At 57.0% G+C, this 23,591-nt stretch overlaps 1 protein-coding gene across 50 annotated transcripts; it reads right to left on the bottom strand.

Moving 5' to 3' along the window:
• Nucleotides 1-1,251: 1,251 nt before the first annotated feature.
• On the bottom strand, nucleotides 1,252-18,801 carry LOC107307219 (uncharacterized). 50 transcript variants are annotated; one of them, XR_014935193.1, is made up of 6 exons: nucleotides 16,919-18,801; nucleotides 15,660-15,738; nucleotides 11,040-14,391; nucleotides 6,441-6,480; nucleotides 3,229-3,378; nucleotides 1,252-3,101 (listed from the first exon to the last, which is right to left on the bottom strand). XR_014935193.1 is itself a non-coding variant. In XM_085518194.1 (2 exons), exon 1 carries the CDS (start codon nucleotides 18,718-18,720, stop codon nucleotides 16,924-16,926), a length of 1,797 nt encoding a protein of 598 aa, XP_085374320.1. In that variant the 5' UTR covers nucleotides 18,721-18,801; the 3' UTR covers nucleotides 1,252-3,101; nucleotides 16,919-16,923. The 50 variants fall into 50 exon arrangements, 1 of the variants encoding a protein (XP_085374320.1); XR_014935207.1 differs by having other exon boundaries at nucleotides 11,040-11,196; XR_014935208.1 differs by having other exon boundaries at nucleotides 11,040-11,173.
• Nucleotides 18,802-23,591: the final 4,790 nt, after the last annotated feature.

The following is a 23,591-nucleotide window of genomic DNA, read 5'->3' as shown; positions in this document are numbered from 1 at the left end:
CACTTATGGGGCAACAGGGGCAGTTATGGGGCAATAGGGGCAGTTATGTGGTGAATATGGGGCAGTTATGGGGTAGATATGGGGCAGATGTGACACTTATGGAGCAACAATGGCACTTATGGGGCACCAGGGGCACTTATGGGGCAGATATGGGGCAGTAGGGCCACTTGTGGGGCAACAGGGGCAGTTATGGGGCGGATATGGGGCACTTATGGGGCAGTAGGGGCAGCTGTGGGGCAATAGGGGCAGTTATAGGGCAATAGGGGCAGATATGGGGCAATAGGGGCAGTTATGGAGTGGATATGGGGCAATAGTGGCACTTATGGGGTAACGGGGGCAGTTATGGGGCAGTAGGGGCAGTTATGGGGTGGATATGGGGCACTTATGGGGCAATAGTGGCACTTATGGGGCAATAGGGGCAGTTATGGGGCAGATGTGGGGCAGTTGTGGGGCAATAGGGGCAGTTATGGGGCAGATACGGGGCACTTATGGGGCAGCAGTGTCACTTATGGGGCAACAGGGGCAATTATGGGGCAATAGGGGCAGTTGTGGGGTAATAGGGGCAGATATGGGGTGGATATGGGGCACTTATGGGGAACAGGGGCACTTATGGGGCAGATATGGGGCAGTAAGGCCAGTTATGGTGAACAGGGGCATTTATGGGGTAAATATGGGGTGAATAGAGGGCACTTATGGGGCAACAATGGCACTTATGGGGCAACAGGGGCAGTTACGGGGTGGATATAGGGCAGATATGGGGCAGTAATGGCACTTATGGGGCAGAATGTCCCCATAGATCCCAATTGGGGGGGGATGTCCCACTCCCCTCCCCCACCCACTTAAGCCCCGCCCCCTTTAAGCCCCACCAATCAAATCAAGACCCTCCAATTTCAGCCCCGCCCCCTCCCTTTAAGCCCCACCAATCAAGCCCCTCCCATTCAAGCCCCGCCCCCACCCTTAAGCCCCGCCCACCATATAAGCCCCGCCCCCTTTAAGCCCCACCAATCAAGCCCCTCCCGTTTAAGCCACGCCCTTTAAGCCCCACCCACCCTATAAGCCCCCCTTTAAGCCCCACCAATCAAATCAAGCCCTGCCCACCTAAGCCCCGCCCTCTTTAAGCCCCACCAATCAAAACAAGCCCCTCCCATTTAAGCCCCGCCCCCTTTAAGCCCCACCCACAATATAAGCCCCGCCCCCTTAAGCCCCACCAATCAAATCAAGCCCCGCCCCCCATAGACCACGCCCACCTGGTTGAGCCTCATTTCTTTATATGTAAAACACGCGGGGAAAGGGGGCGGGGCTACAAAGGGGGGGCGGGGCTTAAGGCGAGATGGGGGACGTTGATTGGCTGGAGGAAAAGGGGGCGGGGCCAAGAAGAAAATGGGCGGGGCTGCGAAAGGGGGCGTGGTCTCAGGAAAAGGGGGCGGGGTTTAAGGAGATTGGGGGCAGTTGATTGGCTGGAGGAAAACGGGGCGGGGTTTAAGGCGAGAGAAGGGGGTGCAGATTGGTGGATGGGAAAGGGGGCGGGGTTTAATGGGAAAAGGGGCGGGGCTTAGAATGGAGGGGGCGGGGTTTAGGGGAAAGGGGGCGGGGTTAAAGGAAGATCGAGTGTTATGGAAGGGGGCGGGGCTTAGGGAAGAAATGGGCGGAGCCTAAAGGAAAGGGGGCGTGGCTTAAAGGAAACGGGGGGGGTGTTAATGAAGGGGGCGTGGCTTAAAAGAAAAGGGGGAGGGGCTTATAAAGGTGGTTAATGGAGGGGGCGGGGCTTAAAGGAAAAGAGGGCGGAGCTTAATAAAGAATGGGTTGATGAAGGGGCGTGGCTTAAGAAGGGGGTGGGGCTTAAAAGAGGGGGGTCAATGAAGGGGGCGGGGCTTAAAGGGGGCGGGGCGTATAAAGATGTTAATGAAGGGGGCGGGGCTTAAAGGGGGCGGGGCGTATAAAGATGTTAATGAAGGGGGCGGGGCTTAAAGGGGGCGGGGCGTATAAAGATGTTAATGAAGGGGGCGGGGCTTAAAGGGGGCGGGGCGTATAAAGATGTTAATGAAGGGGGCGGGGCTTAAAGGGGAGCTTAATAAAGAAAATGTCAATGAAGGGGGCGGAGCTTAATGAAGATGTCGATGAAAGGGGCGTGGCTTAAGGAAAAGTGGGCGGAGCTTAATAAAGAAGGGGTCAATGAAGGGGGCGTGGCTTAAAAGGTGTTAACGAAGGGGGCGTGGCTTAAAGGAATGGGGGGCTGGATTAAAGGAAGAAATGGGCGGGGCTTAAAGATAAAGGGGGCGGGGCTTAAAGAAGGAAGTGGTTGAGAGGGGCGGGGCTTAAAGGAAGAGGGGGCGTGGCTTAATAAAGAAGGGGTTAATGAAGGGGCGGAGCGTAAGGGGGCGGGGCTTAAAGGAAAATGGGAGGGGCTTAAAGATAAGGGGGCGGGGCTTAAAGAAGGAAATGGTTAAGAGGGGCGGGGCTTAAAGGAAGAGGGGGCGTGGCTTAATAAAGAAGGGGTTAATGAAGGGGGCGGGGCTTAAAGATGAAAGGGGCGGAGCGTAAGGGGGCGGGGCTTAAAGGAAAAGGGGGAGGGGCTTAAAGTAAATGGGGGTTAATGAAGGGGGCGGAGCTTAAAGGAAAAGGGGGCGGGGCTTAAATGAAGGGGGGTTAATGGAGGTGTTCATGAAGGGGGCGGGGCTTATTAGAGAAGGTGCTGGTGAAGGGGCGGAGCCTAAGGGGAAAGGGGGCGTGGCTTAAAGGAAAGGGGCGTGGCTTAGAAGGAAGGAGGGTGGGGCTTAAGAAGGGGGCGGGGTTTAAAGGAAGAAAGGGGCGTGGCTTAAAGGGAAAAGGAGGCGAGGCTTAATGAAGGGGGTGGGGCTTAAAGGAAGAAAGGGGCGGGGCTTAAAGGCAAAGGGGGCGGGGCTTAAAGGATAGGGGGTTTAATAAAGAAGGGGTTAATGAAGGGGGCGGGGCTTAAAGGCAAAGGGGGCGTGGCTTAAAGGATAGGGGTTTAATAAAGAAGGGGTTAATGAAGGGGGCGGGGCTTAAAGGCAAAGGGGCGGGGCCTACGGGGAAAGGGGGCGTGGCTTAAGAAGGGGGCGGGGCCGTTGTCCACATTGCAGCTGTAAGAGAAGAGATGTGGGGTGAGGGGGGGGATAAGGGGGGTGGGATAATGGGGCCAATGGGTCTCAGTGCCCCACATGTCGGCCTCCAGCGGCTCCTGCCCCACGGCGCTGCCCCACAACCTACCGGCCCCATCTAAATGGATGGAGGGATGGATGGAGGGATGGATGCGGCTCCTCCACGCGCTCTTGGGCTTGTTATGGGGCACAGCGGCGCTGCGGGTTATAGGGTCAGCCTGCCCCACGGCGAGACTCTCATAGGGACCCATAGATACACCTGGACCCATAGACTGACCCATAGATCTGACCCATACATCACCCCATAGATACAACCCATAGATCTGACCCACACCTGGACCCACAGATCCACCTGGACCCATAGACTGACCCATAGATCTGACCCATACATCACCCCATAGATCCACCTGGACCCATAGATATACCCAGACCCATAGATTGCCCCATAGATACACCTGGACCCATAGACTGACCCATAGATATGACCCATACATCACCCCATAGATCCACCTGGACCCATAGATATACCCAGACCCATAGATTGCCCCATAGATATACCTGGACCCACACACTGACCCATAGATCTGACCCATACATCACCCCATAGATACAACCCATACATCTGACCCACACCTGGACCCATAGATCCACCTGGACCCATAGATCTGACCCATAGACCCACCTGGACCCATAGATTGACCCATAGACCCACCTGGACCCATAGATCTGACCCATAGATACACCCGGACCCATAGATTGACCCACACAGACACCTGGACCCATAGATCTGACCCACATATGGACCCATAGATACAACCCACAGATCTGACCCATATACTGACCCATAGATCCAACCCATACATCACCCCATAGATCCACCTGAACCCATATACTGACCCATAGATCCACCTGGACCCATAGACCCGACCCATAGATCCACCTGGACCCATAGATCCGACCCACACCTGGACCCATAGACCTGACCCATATACTGACCCACATATTGCCCCATAGATACACCTGGACCCATAGATCTGACCCATAGATACAACCCATATATTGCCCCATAGATCTGAACAATATACTGACCCACACATTGAACCATAGACCCACCTGGACCCACACATTGCCCCATAGATCCACCTGGACCCATAGACCCGACCCATATACTGACCCACACCTGGACCCACATATTGACCCATAGATCCACCTGGACCCAAAGATATGACCCATAAACTGACCCATAGATCCAACCCACACCTGGACCCACACATTGACCCATAGATCCACCTGGACCCATAGGTCCGACCCACATATGGACCCATAGATACAACCCATAGATTCAACCCACACCTGGACCCATACATCTGACCCATATACTGACCCACAGATACAACCCGTATATTGCCCCATAGATCCGACCCATACATTGACCCATAGATCCACCTGGACCCATAGATCTGACCCACATACTGCCCCATAGATCCCTCCTCAGATCCCTCACCAGCCCCATACATCCCCTATCCCCTACAGGCCCCACATATTCCCTACCAGCCCCATAACCCAAAGCCAGCCCCATAGATCCCACCCTCAGATTCCTTAACAGCCCCACAGATCCCCTACAGGCCCCATAGATTCCCTACCAGCCCCATAGATTCCCTACCAGCCCCATAGATTCTCTATCAGCCCCATAGATTCTCTATCAGCCCCATAGATCCCCTATCAGCCCCATAACCCACAGCCAGCCCCATAGATCTCACCCTCAGATCCCTTACCAGCCCCACAGATCCCCTACAGGCCCCATAGATTCCCTACCAGCCCCATAGATTCTCTATCAGCCCCATAGATTCTCTATCAGCCCCATAGATCCCCTATCAGCCCCATAACACACAGCTAGCCCCATAGCCAGCCCCATAGATCCCCTACCAACCCCATAACACACAGCCAGCCCCATAGATCCCCTACCAACACTATAACCCACTGCCAGCCCCATAAATCCCCTCCCAGCCCCATAGATCTCAATAAGCCCCATAGATCCGACCCCATAGACATCAATGAGCCCCACAGATCCAACCCCATAGATATCAATAAGCCCCACAGATCCAACCCCATAGATCCAACCCCATAGACATCAATGAGCCCCACAGATCCCACCCCATAGATCCGACCCCATAGACATCAATGAGCCCTACAGATCCCACCCCACAGATCCGACCCCACAGATATGAATGAGCCCCACAGATCCCGCCCCATAGATCCGACCCCATAGACATCAATGAGCCCCACAGATCCAACCCCATAGATCCAACCCCATAGATATCAATGAGCCCCATAAATTGAACCCCATAGATCTCAATAAGCCCCACAGATCCAACCCCATAGATCCAACCCCATAGACATCAATGAGCCCCACAGATCCCACCCCATAGATATCAATGAACCCCACAGATCCGACCCCATAGATATCAATGAATCCTACAGATCCCACCCCATAGGTCTGACCCCATAGACATCAATGAGCCCCACAGATCCAACCCCATAGATATCAATGGGCCCCACACATCCTAACAGACCCCATAGACGAACAACTACTGGGCCCCATAGATCCAACCCCATGGGACCCATAGATTTAATCTAATGGGCCCCATAGATTCAACCCCAAATGGACCCCATAGATCCAAACCCAAATGGGCCCCATAGATTTAATCTAATGGGCCCCATAGATCAAACCCCAATAGGTCCCATAGATCCAACCCCAATGGGCCCCATAGATTTAATCTAATGGGCCCCATAGATCCAACCCCAAATGGGCCCCATAGATTTAATCTAATGGGCCCCATAGATCCAACCCTATGGGCCCCATAGATCCAACCCCATGGGCCCCATAGATCCAACCCCAAATGGACCCCATAGATTTAATCTAATGGGCCCCATAGATCTAACCCCATGGGCCCCATAGATCCAATCCCAAATGGGCCCCATAGATCCAACCCCATGGGACCCATAGATCCAATCTAATGGGCCCCATAGATCCAACCCCAAATGGGCCCCATAGATCCAACCCCATGGGCCCCATAGATCCAACCCCATGGACCCCATAGATCCAACCTCAATGAGCCCCATAGATCCAACCCCAAATGGGCCCCATAGATCCAACCCCATAGATCCAACCCTATGGGCCCCATAGATCCAACCCCATAGATCCAACCCTATGGGCCCCATAGATCCAACCCCATAGATCCAACCCTATGGGCCCCATAGATCCAACCCTATGGGCCCCATAGACACTCACCCCCCCCCCAGACCCATATAGATACTCACCCCACAGATCAGACGCCACGAAGCCCTAAAAATATTCACCCTACAGACCCCATAGACCCCAATAAAGATGAGCCCCACACACCCCATAAGCCCCTATTGATACCCCCCAGGCCCCTCCCCACAAACCCCATAGACCCCAATGACCACTCACTCACCCCCCGACCCCAATACAAACACCCCATAGACCCCTACTGACACCCCATAGACCCCAATAGATACCCCCCAAACCCCAATGACCCCTATTGACACCCCATAGACCCCTACTGACACCCCATAGACCCCAACAGATACCCCCCAAACCCCATAGACCCCTACTGAAACCCCCCAGACCCCTATTGACACCCCATAGACCCTTATTGACACCTCATAGACCCCTATTGAAACCCCATAGACCCCAATAGACACCCCACAGACCCCATAGACCCCTATTGACACTCACTCACCCCATAGACCCCAATAGACACCCCATAGACCCTTATACACATCCACTCACCCCACAGACACCCCATAGACCCCATTGACCCCAATAGACACTCACTCACCCCATAGACACCCCATAGACCCCTATTGACACCCCATAGACCCCTATTGACACTCACTCACCCCATAGCCCCCAATAACCCCCCCCAAACCCCACAGACCCCAATAGACACTCACCCCATAGACCCCTACTGACACTCACTCACCCCATAGACCCCAATAGACACCCCCATAGACCCCCATACACATCCACTCACCCCATAGACACCCCATAGACCCTTATACACATCCACTCACCCCATAAACCCCTATTGATGCCCCATAGACCCCTACTGATGCTCCATAGACCCCTATACACATCCACTCACCCCGTAGACCCCAATAGACACCCCATAGACCCCTACTATCACCCCATAGACCCCAATGAACACTCATTCACCCCATAGACCCCCTCCCCAGACCCCACAGACCCCATAGACCCCTACTGACACTCACTCACCCCACAGACCCCAATAGACACCCCATAGACCCCTATACACATCCACTCACCCCATAGACACCCCATAGTCCCCAATAGACACCCCTATTGACACCCCATAGACCAGTCACTCACCCCATAGACCCCAACAGACACCCCATAGACCCCATAGACCCCTATTGACACCCCATAGACCCTTACTGACACCCCACAGACCCCTACTGACACCTCATAGACCCCCACAGAACCCATAGACCCTATAGACACCCCATAGACCCCTACTGACACCCCATGGACCCCATAGACCCCAACAGACACTCACTCACCCCATAGACCCCAATAGACACCCCCCAGACCCCATAGACCCCTATTGACACCCCATAGACCCCAATTAGACACCCCACAGACCCCAATAGACACCCCATAGACCCCTACTGACACCCCATAGACCCCCACAGAACCCATAGACCCTATAGACACCCCATGGACCCCATAGACCCCAATAGACACTCACTCACCCCATAGACCCCTATAGACACCCCATAGACCCCTATTGACACCCCATGGACCCCACAGACCCCAATAGACACTCACTCACCCCATAGACCCCTATCGACACCCCATAGACCCCCACAGAACCCATAGACCCTATAGACACCCCATAGACCCCTACTGACACCCCATAGACACCCCATAGACCCCTATACACATCCACTCACCCCATAGACCCCTACTGACACCCCATAGACCCCCACAGACACCCCATAGACCCCTATTGTCACCCCATAGACCCTATAGACCCCATAGACCCCACAGACCCCTATTGTCACCCCATAGACCCCTATTGACACCCCATAGACCCTATAGACCCCATAGACCCCACAGACCCTCACTCACCCCATAGACACCCCATAGACCCCTATACACATCCACTCACCCCACAGACCCCTATTGACACCCCACAGACCCTATAGACACCCCATAGACCCCACAGACCCCAATAGACACTCACTCACCCCATAGACCCTATTGACACCCCATAGACCCCATAGACCCCAATAGACACTCACTCACCCCACAGACACCCCATAGACCCTATAGACCCCATTAGACACCCCACAGACCCCAATAAACACTCACCCCATAGACCCCTATACACATCCACTCACCCCACAGACCCCTATTGACACCCCATAGACCCCATAGACCCCAATAGACACTCACTCACCCCATAGACCCCTATTGACACCCCATAGACCCCCACAGAACCCATAGACCCTATAGACACCCCATAGACCCCTATTGACACCCCATAGACCCCTATTGTCACCCCATAGACCCTATAGACCCCACAGACCCCTATTGTCACCCCATAGACCCTATAGACCCCATAGACCCCACAGACCCCTATTGTCACCCCATAGACCCCACAGACCCCTATTGTCACCCCATAGACCCCTATTGTCACCCCATAGACCCCTATTGACACCCCATAGACCCCTATTGTCACCCCATAGACCCCTATTGACACCCCATAGACCCCTATTGTCACCCCATAGACACCTATTGACACCCCATAGACCCCTATTGTCACCCCATAGACCCTATAGACCCCATAGACACCACAGACCCCTATTGACACCCCATAGACCCCTATTGACACCCCATAGACCCCTATTGTCACCCCATAGACCCTATAGACCCCATAGACCCCACAGACCCCTATTGACACCCCATAGACCCCTATTGACACCCCATAGACCCCATAGACCCCTATTGACACCCCATAGACCCCATAGACCCCTACTGACACCCCATAGACCCCATAGACCCCTATTGACACCCCATAGACCCCATAGACCCCTACTGACACCCCATAGACCCCATAGACCCCTACTGACACCCCATAGACCCTATAGACACCCCATAGACCCCTATTGACACCCCATAGACCCCAACAGACACTCACTCACCCCACAGACCCCTATTGTCACCCCATAGACCCTATAGACCCCTACTGACACCCCATAGACCCCCACAGAACCCATAGACCCCACAGACACCTATTGTCACCCCATAGACCCTATAGGCACCCCATAGACCCCTATTGTCACCCCATAGACCCCCACTCACCCCATAGACCCCTACTGACACCCCATAGACCCCTATTGATACCCCATAGACCCCAATAGACACTCACTCACCCCACAGACCCCTATTGTCACCCCATAGACCCTATAGACCCCACAGACCCCTATTGTCACCCCATAGACCCCATAGACCCCACAGACCCCTATAGGCACCCCATAGACCCCTACTGACACCCCATAGACCCCAATAGACACTTACTCACCCCATAGACCCCTATTGTCACCCCATAGACCCCATAGACCCCAATAGACACTCACTCACCCCATAGACCCCTATTGATACCCCATAGACCCCACAGACCCCAATAGACACTCACTCACCCCAGACACCCCATAGACCCTATAGACCCCATTAGACACCCCACAGACCCCAATAGACACTCACTCACCCCAGACACCCCATAGACACCCCATAGACCCTATAGACCCCATTAGACACCCCACAGACCCCAATAGACACTCACCCCATAGACCCCTATACACATCCACTCACCCCATAGACCCCTACTGACACCCCACAGACCCCTATTGTCACCCCATAGACCCTATAAACCCCATAGACCCCTATTGTCACCCCATAGACCCTATAGACCCCATAGACCCCATAGACCCCTATTGTCACCCCATAGACCCTATAGACCCCATAGACCCCTACTGACACCCCATAGACCCCAATAGACACTCACTCACCCCACAGACCCCTATTGTCACCCCATAGACCCTATAGACCCCATAGACCCCTACTGACACCCCATAGACCCCAATAGACACTCACTCACCCCACAGACCCCTATTGTCACCCCATAGACCCTATAGACCCCACAGACCCCTATAGGCACCCCATAGACCCTATAGACCCCATAGACCCCTATTGTCACCCCATAGACCCTATAGACCCCATAGACCCCACAGACCCCTATTGTCACCCCATAGACCCTATAGACCCCACAGACCGCTATTGTCACCCCATAGACCCTATAGACCCCATAGACCCCTACTGACACCCCATAGACCCTATAGACACCCCATAGACCCTATAGACACCCCACAGACCCCATAGACCCCTATTGACACCCCATAGACCCTTACTGACACCCCATAGACCCCCACAGACCCCTATTGACACCCCATAGACCCCAATAGACACTCACTCACCCCACAGACACCCCATAGACCCCTATTGACACCCCATAGACCCCATAGACCCCAATAGACACTCACTCACCCCATAGACACCCCATAGACCCCATAGACCCCTACTGACACCCCATAGACCCCATAGACCCCTATTGACACCCCATGGACCCCATAGACCCCAACAGACACTCACTCACCCCATAGACCCCTATTGACACCCCATAGACCCCTATTGACACCCCATTGTCACCCCATAGACCCTATAGACCCCATAGACCCCTACTGACACCCCATAGACCCCTATTGTCACCCCATAGACCCTATAGACCCCACAGCCCCCCCATGGCAGCTCACCTGTGTGGGGGGTTATGGGGGGGGGCGGTTGCCGTGGGGCCGCACCGTCGGTGTGTGGGGCTGCGCCGTGGGGCAGGAAATGGGGGGAACCAACGGGGGGAAATAACCAGCCCGTAACGTGGAAGAAATAGGGTCTGTATTAAGGTTATAGGGTTACCTATAGGGTTATTACATATAGGGTTGGGTTATTACATATAGGGTTACCTATAGGGTTATTACATATAGGGTTACCTATAGGGTTGGGGTTACCTATAGGGTTATTACATATAGGGTTACCTATAGGGTTGGGTTATTACATATAGGGTTACCTATAGGGTTGGGTTATTACATATAGGGTTACCTATAGGGTTGGGTTATTACATATAGGGTTACCTATAGGGTTGGGGTTACCTATAGGGTTATTACATATAGGGTTACCTATAGGGTTGGGTTATTACATATAGGGTTACCTATAGGGTTGGGTTACTACATATAGGGTTACCTATAGGGTTGGGTTATTACATATAGGGTTAGCTATAGGGTTGGGGTTATTACATATAGGGTTACCTATAGGGTTGGGTTATTACATATAGGGTTACCTATAGGGTTGGGGTTATTACATATAGGGTTACCTATAGGGTTGGGGTTATTACATATAGGGTTACCTATAGGGTTGGGTTATTACATATAGGGTTACCTATAGGGTTGGGTTATTACATATAGGGTTACCTATAGGGTTGGGGTTGGGGTTGGGGTTAGGGGGAGGAAGGTAGATTGGTTATGGGGCTGGGAGGGGGAGGAGCACATTTCACTTATGGGGCTGGAGCCATCTCACTTATGGGGCTGGGGGATGAACCTATCTCACTTATGGGGCTGAACCCATCTCACTTATGGGGCTGGGGGCTGAACCTATCTCACTTATGGGGCTGGAGCCATGTCACTTATGGGGCTGGGGGACGAATGTATCTCACTTATGGGGCTGAACCCATCTCACTTATGGGGCTGAACCCATCTCACTTATGGGGCTGGAGCCATCTCACTTATGGGGCTGGAACCATCTCACTTATGGGGCTGGGGGGGGAAGGGGGTGAGCCCTTGTTACTTATGGGGCTGGGGACTGAAGCTGTCTCACTTATGGGGCTGGGAGGGGGAGGAGCACAAATCACTTGTGGGGCTGGAGCCATCTCACTTATGGGGCTGGGGACTGAAGCTATCTCACTTATGGGGCTGGAGCCATCTCACTTGTGGGGCTGGGGGATGAACCTATCTCACTTATGGGGCTGGAGCCATCTCACTTATGGGGCTGGGGACTGAAGCTACCTCACTTATGGGGCTGGAGCCATGTCACTTATGGGGCTGGAACCATCTCACTTATGGGGCTGGGGGGGGAAGGGGGTGAGCCCATGTTACTTATGGGGCTGGGAGCTGAAGCTGTCTCACTTATGGGGCTGGGAGGGGGAGGAGCACAAATCACTTGTGGGGCTGGAGCCATCTCACTTATGGGGCTGGGGGATGAACCTATCTCACTTATGGGGCTGAACCCATCTCACTTATGGGGCTGGAGCCATCTCACTTATGGGGCTGAACCCATCTCACTTATGGGGCTGGAGCCATCTCACTTATGGGGCTGGAGCCATCTCACTTATGGGGCTGGAGCCATCTCACTTATGGGGCTGGGGGATGAACCTATCTCACTTATGGGGCTGAACCCATCTCACTTATGGGGCTGGGGGCTGAACCTATCTCACTTATGGGGCTGGAGCCATGTCACTTATGGGGCTGGGGGACGAATGTATCTCACTTATGGGGCTGAACCCATCTCACTTATGGGGCTGAACCCATCTCACTTATGGGGCTGGAGCCATCTCACTTATGGGGCTGGAACCATCTCACTTATGGGGCTGGGGGGGGAAGGGGGTGAGCCCTTGTTACTTATGGGGCTGGGGACTGAAGCTGTCTCACTTATGGGGCTGGGAGGGGGAGGAGCACAAATCACTTGTGGGGCTGGAGCCATCTCACTTATGGGGCTGGGGACTGAAGCTATCTCACTTATGGGGCTGGAGCCATCTCACTTGTGGGGCTGGGGGATGAACCTATCTCACTTATGGGGCTGGAGCCATCTCACTTATGGGGCTGGGGACTGAAGCTACCTCACTTATGGGGCTGGAGCCATGTCACTTATGGGGCTGGAACCATCTCACTTATGGGGCTGGGGGGGGAAGGGGGTGAGCCCATGTTACTTATGGGGCTGGGAGCTGAAGCTGTCTCACTTATGGGGCTGGGAGGGGGAGGAGCACAAATCACTTGTGGGGCTGGAGCCATCTCACTTATGGGGCTGGGGGATGAACCTATCTCACTTATGGGGCTGAACCCATCTCACTTATGGGGCTGGAGCCATCTCACTTATGGGGCTGAACCCATCTCACTTATGGGGCTGGAGCCATCTCACTTATGGGGCTGGAGCCATCTCACTTATGGGGCTGGAGCCATCTCACTTATGGGGCTGTGAGGGGAAGGGGACTGAGCACATCTCACTTATGGGGCTGGGAACTAAAACCATCTCACTTATGGGGCTGGGAGGGGGAGGAGCACAAATCACTTGTGGGGCTGGAGCCATCTCACTTATGGGGCTGGGGGGGAAAGGGGGGTGAGCCCTTGTTACTTATGGGGCTGGGGACTGAAGCTGTCTCACTTATGGGGCTGGGGACTAAAACCTATCTTACTTATGGGGCTGGAGCCATCTCACTTATGGGGCTGGGGACTGAAGCTATCTCACTTATGGGGCTGAACCCATCTCACTTATGGGGCTGGGGGATGAACCTATCTCACTTATGGGGCTGGAGCCATCTCACTTATGGGGCTGGGGACTGAAGCTATCTCATTTATGGGGCTGGGAGAGGGATGGGGCTGGAAACTGACTCCCCCTATCAACTTATGGGGCTGGGAACTAAAACCATCTCACTTATGGGGCTGGGAGGGGGAGGGGACTGAGCACATCTCACTTATGGGGCTGGGAACTGACCCCGTGTCACTTATGGGGCTGGGAGAGGGATGGGGACTGACAACATCTCACTTATGGGGCTGGGACCGAACCCTTCTCACTTATGGGGCTGGGAGGCATCACTTATGGGGCAGGAACCGAGGACCGACAGCATCTATCACACTTATGGGGCAGGAACCGAACCCTTCTCACTTCTGGGTCTGGACGCCATCACTTATGGGGCAGGAGCCGTCACTTATGGGGCAGGAGCCGTCACTTATGGGGCAGGAGCCGTCACTTATGGGGCAGGAGCCGTCACTTATGGGGCAGGCGCCATCCAGGCCCCCCACGCGGTCCCGCTGTTGCCGGCCTGTGCCCATCTCACTTATGGGGCTGGGGACAGACAGAATCTCACTTATAGGGCCGAACCCAAGTCACTTATGGGGCTGGGAGAGGGATGGGGATCAAACCTACGTCACTTATGGGGCTGGGACTAACAGCATCTCACTTATGGGGCTGGGGACTGACAGGATCTCACATATGGGGCTGGGGACTGACCCTATATCAACTTATGGGGCTGGGAATGACAGCATCTCACTTATGGGGCTGGGAGAGGCTGAACCCAAGTCACTTATGGGGCTGGAAAAGGGATGGGGACTGACAGGATCTCACTTATGGGGCTGGGGAACAAACCCATGTCACTTATGGGGCTGGGACTAACAGCATCTATCTCACTTATGGGGCTGGGAGAGGGATGGGGAGCAAACCCATGTCACTTATGGGGCTGGGAGAGGAATGGGGCCATGGGGACCAAACCCATATCAACTTATGGGGCAGGGACCGAACTCATGTCACTTATGGGGCTGAACCCACGTCACTTATGGGGCTGGGACTGAACACAGATCACTTATGGGGCTGGGACTAACAGCATCTATCTCACTTATGGGGCTGGGAGAGGAATGGGGACCAAACCCAGGTCACTTATGGGGCTGGGAATGACAGGATCTCACTTATGGGACTGGGGACTGACCCTATATCAACTTATGGGGCTGGGGACTGGGATTGAGGACTGAACCTGGATCACTTATGGGGCCAAACCCAGGTCACTTGTGGGGCTGAACCCAGGTCACTTATGGGGTCGAACCCACATCACTTATGGGACCGAATACAGGTCACGTATGGGGCTGGGAATAACAACATCTCACTTATGGGGCAGGACACGAACCCTTCTCACTTATGGGGCTGGGAGAGGGATGGGGACCAAACCCAGGTCACTTATGGGGCAGGGATGGGGCTGGGGACTTAACACAGGTGACTTATGGGGCAGGAACCGAACCCTTCTCACTTATGGGGCTGGGAGCCATCACTTATGGGGCTGGGAGAGGGATGGGGACTGAACTCACATCACTTATGGGGCTGGGGACTGGGGTCTGACAGCATCTCACTTATGGGGCTGGGAGAGGGATGGGGCCATGGGGACCGAACCCACATCACTTATGGGGCAGGGATCAAACCCACATCACTTATGGGGCTAGGATCAAACCCAGGTCACTTATGGGGCTGGGGACTGGGCTGGGAGAGGGATGGGGCCATGGGGACCGAACCCATATCAACTTATGGGGCCGAACCCATCTCACTTATGGGGCAGGAACCCTCCTCACTTCAGTTATGGGGCAGGCGCCATCCAGGCCCCCCACGCCGCGTTCCCGGTGCCGGCCTGTGCCCATCTCACTTATGGGGCTGGGGAAAGAACCCACGTCACTTATGGGGCTGGGACTAACAGCATCTATCTCACTAATGGGGCTGGGAGAGGGATGGGGACCGAACCCTTCTCACTTATGGGGCTGGGAGCCATCACTTATGGGGCTGGGAGAGGGATGGGGACCGAACCCAGGTCACTTATGGGGCAGGGACCGAACCCACATCACTTATGGGGCAGGGATCAAACCCACGTCACTTATAGGGCTGGGGACTGACAGCATCTCACTTATGGGGCTGGGAGAGGGATGGGGACTGAACCCGGATCACTTATGGGGCTGGGGACCGAATCCATATCAACTTATGGGGCCGAACCCAGGTCACTTATGGGGCTGGGACTAACAGGACCTCACTTATGGGGCTGGGAGAGGGACGGGGACCGAACCCATATCAACTTATGGGGCCGAACCCAGGTCACTTATGGGGCTGGGAGAGGGATGGGGACTGAACCCGGATCACTTATGGGGCCGAACCCATGTCACTTATGGGGCAGGACGCGAACCCTTCTCACTTCTGGGTCTGGACGCCATCACTTATGGGGCAGGAGCCGTCACTTATGGGGCAGGCGCCATCCAGGCCCCCCACGCGGCGGTGTTCCCGGTTCCGGCCTGTGCCCATCTCACTTATGGGGCTGGGGACTGACCCTATATCAACTTATGGGGCTGCGAATGACAGGATCTATCTCACTTATGGGGCTGGGAGAGGGATGGGGACCGAACCCTTCTCACTTATGGGGCTGGAAGAGGGATGGGGACCAAACCCAGGTCACTTATGGGGCTGGAAGAGGGATGGGGACTGACAGGATCTCACTTATGGGGCTGGGAGAGGGATGGGGACTGACAGGATCTCACTTATGGGGCTGGAAGAGGGATGGGGACTGACAGGATCTCACTTATGGGGCTGGGAGAGGAATGGGGACCAAACCCAGGTCACTTATGGGGCTGGGGACCGAATCCATATCAACTTATGGGGCCGAACCCAGGTCACTTATGGGGCTGGGACTAACAGGATCTCACTTATGGGGCTGGGACTAACAGGACCTCACTTATGGGGCTGGAAGAGGGATGGGGACCGAACCCACGTCACTTATGGGGCCGAACCCATCTCACTTATGGGGCAGGACGCGAACCCATGTCACTTATGGGGCAGGAACCCTTCTCACTTCAGTTATGGGGCAGGCGCCATCCAAGCCCCCCACGTGGTGTTCCCGGTCCCGGCCTGTGCCCACGTAGCCGCTGCTGCCGTGCCGGCCGTATTAGCGCTGTTGGTGCTGCTCCCATCCGTGCTCCACGTCGCGTATTGGGTCGAGCCGTCGGTGCCGCCATATTGAGTCCCATCGGTGGCGTAGTGCGCGGCGCCATATTGGCTGCTGTCTGACCCGGAACCGGAAGTGGAACCGGAAGCGGATACGGATCCAGCAATGGCCGCCTGCTGTTGTTGGACGGCGGCGGCGTATTGAGCGGCGGCGGCAGCCATGGCGCTGTAATGGTTGGCGCCATATTGGTATTGGGATGAAGATGAGGATGAGGATGATGAGGATGAGGAGGATGCTGAGTATTGGGAGGCGAATTGGGAGTACTGGGCGTACTGGTAATACTGGGAGCCGGAGGAGGCCGAGTATTGGTGGCCATATTGGGTGTATTGGTAGAGGCGGGACGAGGCCACGCCCACCGGGGTGGCGGCGAATGGGGATGGAGAACGAGGGGGCGTGGCCGGGGAAGCCCCGCCCACCATGCGGTGGCAGCAGGGATTGGTTAATCTCGTGTTACTGACGGCGCCGCAGCCCAATCGGTGCAAGCAGGAGGCGGAGCTTAAGCGGTTACACGCAGCGCCCGATTGGATGCGGTGGAGGCAGGAGGTGGAGCTTAAGCGCGGGGAGCCGGCTGCCGATTGGATGCGGTGAGCGCAAGCCCCGCCCCCTAACGCCATTCGCTGGGTGAAACAAGCCCCGCCCCCCGCCCTGCAGGGAGTGGCTAAAAAGGGGGAGGCGGGGCCACGTGACAAACAGGCTCCGCCCCCTCGGGGCGTGGCCAAGAAGGGGGAGGCGGGGCCACGCGGGAACGAGGCTCCGCCCCTTAATAGAGGGAATGGGCCGCGGGGGGAGGAGCTTAACGAGGCCACGCCCCCTCGGGTCGGGGTGAGAGCCAATAGGGAGCCGGGAGAGCGGGTGGGGCCGCGAAGGGGGCGGGTCGGGGTGAGAGCCAATAGGGAGCCGGGAGCGCGGGGCGTGGCCGGGGAGGGGCGGGTGGGAGCCAATGAGAGCAAAGAGCCGGGGGCGCGGGGGGCGGGGCTTACGGTGGGCGTGGCCGCGGTGGTGGTGGTGGGCGGGGCTGAGGTGGAGGAAGGGGCGGGGCTTGGGCAGGAAGTGGGGACGGAAGGGGCGGGGCTTGAGGAGGAAGTGGGAGCGGAAGAGGCGGGGTCTGGACAGGAAGTGGGAGCGGAAGGGGCGGGGTCTGGACAGGAAGTGGGGATGGGGTCTGAACAGGAAGTGGGCGGGGCTTGCAGAGAGGAAGGGGCAGGGCTTGAGGAGGAAGTGGGGGGAGGGGAGGAGGAAGTGGGCGGGGCTTGGGAGGAGGAAGGGGCGGGGCTTGAGGAGGAAGCGGGCGCGGCGGCGGCGGCCATGTTGGGGGACGAGGAGGAAGAGGAAGAGGAAGAGGAGGAGGAGGACGAGGAGGACGAGGAGCTGGAGGAGGAAGAGGAGGATGAGGAGGAGGATGAGGATGAAGACGAGGATGAGGAGGAGGAGGACGAGGAGGAGGAGGAGGAGGAGGAAGAGCTGCGCGTGCGTTTCTTGCGGCGGGTGGGGCGGCCTTCGCGCTCCGAGCCTGATGGTGTCATGGCCGCCATGGAGGAGGAGGAAGCCGCCATTGATGAAGCCGCCATTGATGATGCCGCCATTGATGATGCCGCCATTGATGAAGCCGCCATTGAGGATGAAGCCGCCATTGATGCTGATGCCGCCATTGATGATTCTGGGGTGTTGCCGGCAGCTGGAACTGCAGGCAATGAGTCCAACCTGCGGGGATAAACGGGGTTAAGGGGGGATATGGGGGGATATGGGGGGGATTGGGGGATATGGGGGGGAAATATGGGGTCAGGGGGGGGTAAATTGAGGGCTATGGGGGGGGATATAGGGTCAGGAGGGACTGGAAAATATGGGGGGGATATGGGGGCTATGGGAGGGGCTAGGGGGGGGATATGGGGGCTATGGGGGGGATATGGGGATATGGGGGGGATATGGGGGGGAATTGAGGGCTATGGGGGGGAATTGAGGGCTATGGGGGGGAATTGAGGGCTATGGGGGGGCTATGGGGGGATATGGGGGCAATGGAGAGGGGATATGGGGGGGATAGGGGAGAATTGAGGGCTATGGGGGGGCAATGGGGGGGCAATGGGGGAGATATGGGGTGGTTAAGGGCAATGGGAGGGGATATGGGGATATGGGGGGGGATTGGGGGATATGGGGGGGATATGGGGGCAATGGGAGGGGATATGGGGGGGATATGGGGGGGATTGGGGGATATGGGGGGATATGGGGGCTATGGGGTGGTTCAGGGCAATGGGGAGGGGATATGGGGTGGATAAGGGCAATAGGGAGGGGATATGGGGGGGACATGGGGGCTAAGGGAGGGGATATGGGGGGTATGGGGGGGGATATGGGGTTGGGGGGAGATATGGGGACTATGGGGGGGGATATGGGGCGGATGGGGGGACTATGGGGGGGGATATGGGGATATGGGGGGGATATGGGGGGGACTGGGGGGGCATATGGGGGCTATGGGGGGGCTATGGGGGGGTAATGGGGAATATGGGGGGGATATGGGGGGATTGGGGGATATGGGGGGGATATGGGGGCAATGGGAAGGGGATATGGGGATATGGGGGGGATGGGGGGGATATGGGGGCTATGGGAGGGGATATTGGGGGGATGGGGGGGTTATGGGGGGGATATGGGGGCTATGGGGGGGGATATGGGGGGATATGGAGGCAATGGGGAGGGAATATGGGGGGTATGGGGGGTATATGGGGGCAATGGGGGGGATATGGGGGCTATGGGGGGGATTGGGGGGGCATATGGGGGCTATTGGGGGGGATATTGGGAGGATATGGGGGGGATATGGGGGGAACTGGGGGGGATGTGGGGGGATATGGGGGGGATTGGGGGGGGCATATGGGGGCAATGGGTGGATATGAGGGGGATATGGGGGCTATTGGGGGGATATGGGGGCAATGGGGGGGATATGGGGGCTATGGGGGGGATATGGGGCAATGGGGGGGATATGGGGGCAATGGGGGGGATATGGGGGCTATGGGGGGGATTGGGGGGGCATATGGGGGCTATTGGGGGGGATATTGGGAGGATATGGGGGGGATATGGGGGGGATTGGGGGGGCATATGGGGGCAATGGGTGGATATGAGGGGGATATGGGGGCAATGGGGGGGATATGGGGGCAATGGGGGGGATATGGGGGCTATGGGGGGGATATGGGGGGGATGGGGGGGGATATGGGGATATGGGGGGGATATGGGGGCTATGGGGGGGATTGAGGGGGCATATGGGGGCTATTGGGGGGGATATTGGGAGAATATGGGGGGAAATGGGGGGAACTGGGGGGATGTGGGGGGATATGGGGGGATTGGGGGTTGGGGGGGCATATGGGGGCAATGGGTGGATATGAGGGGGATATGGGGGCTATTGGGGGGATATGGGGGCAATGGGGGGGATATGGGGGCTATGGGGGGGATATGGGGGGGATGGGGGGGGATATGGGGATATGGGGGGGATATGGGGACTATGGGGGGGATAAGAGGGCTATGGGGGGGGATATGGGGATATGGGGGGGATATGGGGATATGGGGGAGATGGGGGGGATATGGGGAGGGGATATGGGGATATGGGGGCTATGGGGGGGATACGGGGGCTATGGGGTGGTTCAGGGCAATGGGGAGGGGATATGGGGTGGATAAGGGCAATAGGGAGGGGATATGGGGGGGATATGGGGGCTATGGGAGGGGATATGGGGGGTATGGGGGGGGATATGGGGTTGGGGGGAGATATGGGGACTATGGGGGGGGATATGGGGCGGATGGGGGGACTATGGGGGGGGATATGGGGATATGGGGGGGACTGGGGGGCATATGGGGGCTATGGGGGGGCTATGGGGGGGGATATGGGGGAGATATGGGGGATATATGGGGGAGATATGGGGGAGATATGGGGGGGCTATGGGGGGGCTATGGGGATATGGGGGGGATATGGGGAGGAGATATGGGGATATGGGGGGGATGGGGGGATATGGGGGCTATGGGGTGGTTCAGGGCAATGGGGAGGGGATATAGGGTGGATAAGGGTAATAGGGAGGGGATACGGGGGGATATGGGGGCTATGGGAGGGGATATGGGGGGTATGGGGGGGGATATGGGGTTGGGGGGAGATATGGGGACTATGGGGGGGGATATGGGGAGGATGGGGAGACTATGGGGGGGATAAGGGGGCTATGGGGGGGGATATGGGGATATGGGGGGGATATGGGGGGGACTGGGGGGGCATATGGGGGCTATGGGGGGGCTATGGGGGGGGATATGGGGGAGATATGGGGGGGGATATGGGGGCTATGGGGGGGCTATGGGGGGGCTATGGGGGGGGCTATGGGGATATGGGGGGGATGTGGGGGGATATGGGGGCAATGGGAGGGGATATGGGTGGGGATGAGGGCAATAGGGAGGGGAAATGGGGGGGATATGGGGGCTATGGGGTGGTTCAGCGCAATGGGGAGGGGATATGGGGTGGATAAGGGCAATGGGGAGGAGATATGGGGGGGAATATGGGGGCAATGGGGAGGGGCTATGGGGGGGCTATGGGGGCAATGGGGAGGGGATATGGGGGGGATGTGGGGGGATATGGGGGGGATATGGGGGCTATGGGGGGGGATATGGGGGCTATGGGGGGGAGATGGGGGGGATATGTGGGCTATGGGGGGGGATATGGGGGGGATATGGGGGCAATGGGGAAGGGATATGGGGAGGATGAGGGCAATAGGGAGGGGATATGGGGGCTATAGGGGGGGATATGGGAAGGATGAGGGCAATAGGGAGGGGATATGGGGGATATGGGGGCTATAGGGGGGGATATGGGGAGGATGAGGGCAATAGGGAGGGGATATGGGGGGATATGGGGGCTATAGGGGGGGATATGGGGGGGATGAGGGCAATAGGGAGGGATATGGGGGGATATGGGGGCTATAGGGGGGGATATGGGGGTGAATGAAGGCAATGGGGAGGGGGCTATGGTGTGGTTGTGGGGGGCTAAAGGGGGGCTGGAGGAATGGGGAGGGGGCTATGGGGTGGTTAAGGGCAATGGGGAGGGGGCAATGAGGAGGGGGCTATGGGGTGGCTCAGGGCTATAGAAGGGGAAGAAGGGGGGCTGGGGGCTATGGGGCGGTTCAGGGCAATGGGAGTGGATATGGGGTGGATGAGGGCAATGGGAGGGGAAGAAGGGGGGCTGGGGCCTATGGGGTGGTTCAGGGCAATGGGAGGGGGTTATAGGAGGGGATATGGGGTGGTTTAGGGCAATGGGAGGGGAAGAAGGGGGGCTGGGGGCCATGGGGTGGTTGAGAGCAATGGGGAGAGGCTATGGGGTGGTTGAGGGCAATGGAGAGGGGGCTATGGGGTGGATGAGGGCAATGGGGAGGGGGCTATGGGGTGGATGAGGGCAATGGGTAGAGGCTATGGGGGGGTTGAGGGCAATGGGAGGAGGTTATAGGGAGGGGATATGGGGTGGTTTAGGGCAATAGGGAGGGGAAGAAGGGGGGCTGGGGGCTATGGGGTTGCTGAGGGCAATGGGGAGGGGGCTATGGGGCAGCTGAGAGCAATGAGGAGAGGCTATGGGGTGGTTGAGGGCAATGGGGAGGGGGCTATGGGGCAGCTGAGAGCAATAGGGAGAGGCTATGGGGTGGATGAGGGCAATGGGGAGGGAACTATGGGGTGGTTGTGGGGGGTGGGGGGGAAAAAAGGGGGGCTTGGGGATTGGGGAGCGGGCTATGGGGTGGCTCAGGGCAATGGGGTGGGGGCTATGGGGTGGTTGTGGGGGGCTAAAGGGGGCCTGGAGGAATGGGGAGAGGGCTATAGGGTGGTTGAGGGCAACAGGGAGGGGCTATGGGGTGGATGAGGGCAATGGGGAGGGGTAGAAGGGGGGGATGGGGTAATGGGGAGGGGGCTATGGGGTGGATGGGGAGGGGCCTAAGGACAAGCTATGGGAAGGGGCAGGGGTCTATGGGCAGGGGTCCATAAGTCCCCCCCCTCCACCCCACAATAACCCCCCATACAACCCCCCACCCCATAGAACCCCCCATATAACCCCAGAGGACCCCCCACCCCATAGAACCCCCCATGTAACCCCATAGGACCCCCCACCCCATATAATCCCCCCCATATAACCCCATACAACCCCCCACCCCACATAACCCCATACAACCCCCCATATAACCCCATATAACCCCATAGGACCCCCCACCCCATATAACCCCATATAACCCCATAGGACCCCCCATATAACCCCATAGGACCCCCCACCCCATATAACCCCATATAACCCCATAGGACCCCCCATATAACCCCATAGGACCCCCCACCCCATATAACCCCCCATATAACCCCATACAACCCCCCATATAATACCCCCCATATAACCCCATATGACCCCCCACCCCATATAACCCCCCGTACAACCCCCCTCATACAGCCCCCATATAACCCCAGAGCACCCCCCACCCCATATAACCCCCCATATAACCCCCCTCATACAACCCCCCATATAACCCCATAGGACCCCCCA

The sequence above is a fragment of the Coturnix japonica genome, chromosome 17 (assembly GCF_054131305.1).
Source record: "Coturnix japonica strain WE chromosome 17, WE-NBRP24, whole genome shotgun sequence".
Classification (NCBI taxonomy): domain Eukaryota; kingdom Metazoa; phylum Chordata; class Aves; order Galliformes; family Phasianidae; genus Coturnix; species Coturnix japonica.
This window is presented reverse-complemented; position numbering and strand designations above follow the sequence as displayed.